This window comes from Panonychus citri, unplaced genomic scaffold (genome assembly GCF_014898815.1).
Source record: "Panonychus citri isolate SS breed McGregor unplaced genomic scaffold, ASM1489881v1 Contig00092, whole genome shotgun sequence".
Lineage (NCBI taxonomy): Eukaryota > Metazoa > Arthropoda > Arachnida > Trombidiformes > Tetranychidae > Panonychus > Panonychus citri.
Window position 1 is genome coordinate 1,156,281 of NW_026515497.1, and position 6,789 is coordinate 1,163,069.

General features: G+C 29.8%; 1 protein-coding gene across 1 annotated transcript; it reads right to left on the reverse strand.

Moving 5' to 3' along the window:
* Positions 1 to 3,537: 3,537 nt before the first annotated feature.
* LOC128387687 (uncharacterized) lies at positions 3,538 to 5,382 on the reverse strand. The gene has a single exon (XM_053346931.1). It carries the CDS (start codon positions 4,927 to 4,929, stop codon positions 3,538 to 3,540), a length of 1,392 nt encoding a protein of 463 aa, XP_053202906.1. The 5' UTR covers positions 4,930 to 5,382.
* Positions 5,383 to 6,789: the final 1,407 nt, after the last annotated feature.

A 6,789-nucleotide genomic window follows, 5' to 3' on the forward strand; every position in this document is an offset into this window, starting at 1 on the left:
TAAAGATGATTAAGGTTTTACAATTTTCTGTTTGTAAAAAAAAAACGATCATAATCATTGACAATCCAATTGAATCCTTCCTACTCCTCCCACTAAGGGTTGTGTCCAGTTAAGGTTGACCATCAACCAGAATTATTTGAATAATAATAATGATCAAGGCAATGAAGGAAAATGAATCAATTTCTAACAGTTCAATTAGACAATCGTTGGCAACAATGCCGACGACAATGATTGGGTTAATTATTGTTGTCGATTACATTGTAATTTAAATGACCATTGGTATGTTAGGTATGTCAACACTAACAAGATTGATTATCTAATTGGTGATGATGAGAAATCCAAAGATATTTTGATAATCATCATTTTCTTAACGGTGGGAACTCAGCCTGAAGCTTTTACAATTCTTATATCATTTTTCCGCAGTGTACCTGTCACGATCTATCGATTTGTTCAGAACTTTTAAAACTGAACCATTATCATGATAATTAATATTAGACTTAATTAACATGGAATGAGAGAGAGAGAGAGAAACTGTTTAGTTTTTAGTTTCATCAAATTATATTAATGATAATTTAACTAGTCCATCATGGCGGAGATATTTTCGTTAGGTGTTGGCCTCAAGAAACCCCCTTGGCTTGGAAGGTGAAAAGAGGTTGAGAGAGAGAGAGAGAGATGAAGATGATGATGAAGATGAAGATACTGAAGAAAAATTTTCTCAATATAATGATATAATAATTAACTTAATCATCCTTTTTTTCAATGATCGTCATCATGTATCAATGGTTATTTTGAATAATTGAAATTGAACATGTTTCTTGATTGTTGATAGGATTAGATTGATTTGGATAATAAGTGAATTAGTTTCTAAATATATCATAACCTTTTTCAAGATGATAATTTACTTAAATTACTAGGGAGTTACCAGAATAATTGAATTTTCATTCAGATTTATATCACAATTTGAAAGTGTACCTTTTTTTTTATTTACGGTGGAAAAGCAAATCATTAATGGTTATCATCTATTGACCTGATAATCATTGAAAATACCCTGTTGATTATTTACACCTTAATGTCATCATCTAAATCATGATTCTGATTATCATGAAAGAAACAGAAATGATAATTATCATGATAATCAGCATAGATCTGATTACAATCAAAACTTGAATAGCTTTTAAGTTATGAAAACTCATCGGAATCAACTTGTGATGATGATCAACATAATCATAATCATAATCATAATCATACTAATTACAATTAACCAACGAATCAACTGGTTAACTATGATAAGGAAGATGATCAACAATCGTAATCGCCAATCAAGATCACCTTGGGTGGAAAAAGTTGTAAATTATTATAATTTAAAAGCTCAACATGATGAAAACCAGTTTGTTTTATGTTGATAGTCAACCAAACAATCAACTAACAACAATCAACTAAGATAAACTATAAGAATCTAATCATGGTGATAACAATCAATAGATACAAATATATAACTAACGATACAACAATCAACTAATCACAAGAGAAATTATAACTTTTTCATCTTAAATTGATACCTTTAGTATCTCAATCAGTGTTGAATGTGAAAAAAAAGATCAATGATTAAGATGATAATCAGTACAACAATTTAAACGATATCAATACAAATACTATCAAAATGGTTGTATAAAAAATTAAGTATCATCATCACAAAATCAAGGTAACAATCAATTTAAATGTAAACAAGAAAAACTAAAACAAAATAGTAACAGAAAGTTAATTGTAACAATCAGATGAGATGATTGTTGAAGGAAATACAATTACGAACTGTATTAATATGAAACTACCTGTTGATTTATTTGATGGTGATTAGAGATGATTAATATATACAACGATCAATGTTAATAATCAATTGTTACGCTGAATTTTAATATAAGTCTAACAATTAAAGACCAGGAAGTTGTAAGGTGAGGTTAAAGAGTCCAGGGGAAAATAAAGGTCAGGTCAATGTGAATGACCTTAGGCAAAAAGATGAGGTGTAAATATAACAATTCTCAATGTCTATGTAAATCTGTTATCCACCTTAAGGAAAAAGGAAGTGACAAGAAACGGAAAGTGTAAAGGTCACAGAGGAAGAAGAGGAAAAAAAAAGTTTCGATCAACTTAAATATCGACCTTAAAGTTTACCTTTCGTTTTTTTTTGTTTGCTATTTTCTTACACAGGTAAATGATTATTTGATTGTTACCTTTATATGTATGTTTTTATCATCATCATCTAAACACATACGACACACAATATGTTGTGTCAAAGGTAACAATAAGGTGAATCAATTGATTTCCCATGGTGGCTTATGTTTAATTTACATAGGTCACCACCTTCAGTATTCACCATTCACCTTACCTGAAATTGGGTCAACATTGAGTTGATTATTTTTTTCTGCTTTTCCTTGGATTTGTATTCATCTGTTTCCGGGTTTGAAAATGAGAAAAAAAAACTAAAATAATATTCAATTTGTAACTCCAATGACCGGAAGATTATTACCTTTGTATTTCCGGTTTCTCTCTATCACTTATCATTACTATTTATGGTTATCAGGTACATTGACCTAACTGTTAGACTGACCAATAGTATTTAGAAACACCCTCGTCACCTTGTTAATATTATTTTCTTATTATTATTATCTTATAAATGGTCACTATTGGTCATCATTATCGTTGTATCGTTTTATCAATGAAAATCAATGTTTCATTGACCAACTTGACCCTTTCATCTGGTACTTATTTTATTATTATTATATTGTGATCGTTTTATTTTTAGTACTAATCAGAAACACCTTTTCAGGTCATACGAATATCAAACTGACCATTAACAAACTGACCCCTACTAACGATTGTACCTCAAAAGAGCAAAAAGGTTTGAGCAAAATTCAAAAGAGCAAAGGATTAAAATAGCAAATCAATTTTAAGCAAATTATAATAATCCTTTTAATTTTCAGAATATGTTAAGACAATTAACTTGTTTGTCTCTTAAACAAGTTACTGGTTTTGATTGTATTGAATTGAATTGATTTGGGTTGAATCAATTGTTTTGGTTTGTTTTTCATTGATTTGATTTGAATTGATTTTCAATTAATTCATAATGATGATGATAATTTAATAATTTATTTCAGGTTTATTCCCAATGGATTAATGTGATAATTTCATCGATTTGGTTTATTTTTTTTTCTTCATTTGGATTTCAATTAAATTATTACTTATCAGATGTAGTTTATTTAGTGATAAAATGGAACTACTATTACATTAGTTGGCATGAGTTATTATTTGTGATTACAGATTTGATTTCTCTCTCTCTCTCTCTCTCTCTCTCTCTCTCTCTCTCTCTCTCTCTCTCTCTCTCTCTCTCTCTCTCTCTCTCTCTCTCTCTCTCTCTCTCTCTCTCTCTCTCTCTCTCTCTCTCTCTCTCTCTCTCTCTCTCTCTCTCTCTCTCTCTCTCTCTCTCTCTCTCTCTCTCTCTCTCTCTCTCTCTCTCTCTCTCTCTCTCTCTTATACAAAATTTCAAGATAATTTTACATATTTAATTAAGTCTAAATATCTAATAGCTGTTATCTCATTACTATTATATTGATTCTTTAGGTCATCAAATCTTTTTTCGATTGCTTCTCTTTTTTTGTTACGCTTTAATACTGGTTGTCCACTCAGGTGTGTAGCTAATTTGGTCTCTTGATAGATATTTTGACTCATTATTTTCTTTATGAATATCCACAGGTTAGGATGAGCCACTTTAATCGAATTGTTTAAGAGATTATGCCATCCTTCGATGTGATTAGTAGTTCTCGGTCCATTGTTACTTGAATGGTTCCAAATGTCGTTAGGAAATCTCGCAGCGTCTTTGAAAAAATTATCATAAAAATATTCCAAAAGCGCGTCCATCTCATTATCTTCAGGTGCTTCGGCCACTACGATTTCAAAAACTTCAGCCAAGTCTTGATATTTGATAAGCGGTAAACTTTGTAATCTTTTAATCGTCTTTGTGTAACGATTATCATCTCTTTGTTGGCATCGATTGGTTAGCCCAAGATTTCCGACCTTTCTTCTGATACATTGGGCAAAATGAAACATACACCCAGTGATTTGCGCTTCAGGATATTTCTTTTTGATTGTTGATATTACTGCAATCTCGAAGTCAATCGAAAACGTTTTAGGCTTGAAGATAATTCCATGGTAATTAGCATAATTCTCAATAATTTCGAAAAGCCTTTCATAAGTTCTATTTCTCTTATCAGGAAGAAGACAATAAATGACAGGAACCATCAGCTTATTTATCATTACATGTATGGTATATATTTGATAGAAAAGTTTCGGACAGGATTTGAAAGTTCCATCCATATAAATATTATCAGCTTCGGCTAATCTCTGGAAAGATTTGAAACTTCCAAAAACTAATATTCGATCACCTTCACCTTCATCAGCAATTAAGAAATTTTGTCCATTTGGTAAAACTTTCATGTCATTGGGAAGGTTAATTTCCTCTCTTGAAGCAGGTAACTTTGGAACCATTGACAACTTTGATCTCGATATTGTTGGTTGAACACTAATGAAAGGTTTAATTGCACTGGCTATTTGATCATCACTTGTATTTAATTTATCACGGAGTGATTGTGTTGATGAAGTGTAAATATTAAGTCCAGTTTCCGTTGGATTTTCAATCACTTTCTCCTTAATTATATTGTGTTGATGACGTTGGATAACTTTCGCTTTATCTGGTTCATGAATATGATCACTATTAATTGTGAACTTTCCATCATGAAGTTTACCCCTCACTTTACATAATTTAGTTTCACACGTCCAATAAGATGTTGTTCCATAACTTGACTTCTTACGATATACGTAATCATATTGTACTATTAAATTATGGCCCTTATTAGATTCGATTAATTCGTAAGACATTTTATTGATGTGAATCAAAAACTATTTCAAATGTTAGAAGTTTCAACTGGACAGAATAATTTACTCTGAAGTCTATTTTGCTTAAACAGATTTTGCTCTTTTTATTTTTTGCTCTTTTGAATTTTGCTTAAACCTTTTTGCTCTTTTGAGTATCTCCCCTACTAACTACTTGTTGCCAACAGTTTTAATCTTGTGTGACCTTTTTTTTTGCAAATCTTTTTCACAATGATATTGACCATTAGATGGACATTATTGTTATCCTTTTGTTATCATGCTTGACCATTGTCCAGAATCATCTTTCTCTCTGTTCCTTATATTTAAATTTAGTTTCATCTGATAATAGACAATGATGATTGATTTGATTTAGTTTCCTGTTCAATTGATTGTTACCTTTAATTCATCAGATTATCAATTGTCCATTTATCTGTTTACCTTTTTGCTTACCTTGTAAAACTATTGACCAGTATATTGAACCATATTCAATGAATTGATTATGATTAAGATCAAATTTTGATTCGTAATTAATTGATTGTAATAAGACAAAACAAACAGAAAATGTACTCGGAAAATTTTGATTGGAGTTAAAGTTAATTAATTATTAACTGTATATATGATATTAGTTAAAACTGGTTAATTTGGTTACAACCTGTCAACAATTAACATAATAAACAAGTTAATCATAATGATAATGGTTGACTGGATTTAATTTTAATTGTAAAACAAACAAAATGTGACAGTTAATTTGTTGAGTCTCAATTTTTTTTTACTACAGAATCAAATTAACCTGAAGGAATTGATTTGTAAATTGTTTTTGATATTAATTATGAAAACAATTTAGCAATCAATCATGGTGATGATGTAAATGATGATGATGATTATGATGATGATTAGAGTGAGGGAGGGAGGGGATAAGCTTAATCCCAAGGAGGAGGAGGAAAGGGATTAAGAAGACAGGAATTAATTTGTTGTGATGAATAAAAAAAGTTCAATACAAACAGTAACTGTTTTCAGGATAATACATGATGATGATGATGATGATAGACAGATGATAAGTGGGGATGAAGGTAGATGATGATGATAATGATGATGAAGAATGGATTATCATCTAATCACATTGATTAGCATAATCATTTGGATATAATGAATCACGCTACTTGATAATCTTCATATATATTCAATCAAAATGGTAACTACATTTATCATCATGATTATTGAAAAGTGTATGGGGAAAGTAATTTACTTGATTGTTTGTTGATCAAATTGTTAATAGTTGGTGGTCTTGATTAGTTAATCAATTTAATCATCATTATTCATTTGGATAAATGTACAGGTACTGAAATGTTTATCGTTGTGGTGAACAAAAAATAGCAACAAAAACAACAGTAAATTAATTGTTAAGGTTAATTGTTGAATCTGATTGAATTTTTCTATTATAATTTACTGATTGTAATATGATTAATTCAAAATTATCATTTTGATTACGATTGATTGTTATTGATGATTAATCAGTGAGATTAAAAACTTTTTTTACCAGTGAAAAAGTTTTGTCAAGATAATAAATTGTTTCGAGTGATTTATGTATAAGTGAATGTAAGTTAATTAACTTTAATTGTTAATCAATTTTAAGGACCATTGGAAATTAGATTTAGTTTTTTTTTTGGAGAGAAAAATGTTTTCCAATGAAAAACAAGTGAGAGAAAAAAATTTTCTGATGAAAAAGATTAACATGATTAAGATTAAGGATGAAGATGAAACAGGTTAAAGGGGAGGCAGAGATTAAAGGTAAAGATGGAGACTCAGGTAAATATTATTGGAAGAAGAAGAGATTAATCTTTCTCTTTATCTTCATCTTTTATCCAC

Excerpts from the sequence above, each read along its gene's own strand:
- LOC128387687 (XM_053346931.1), bottom strand. The coding sequence starts at position 4,929 with ATGTCTTACGAATTAATCGAATCTAATAAGGGCCATAATTTAATAGTA.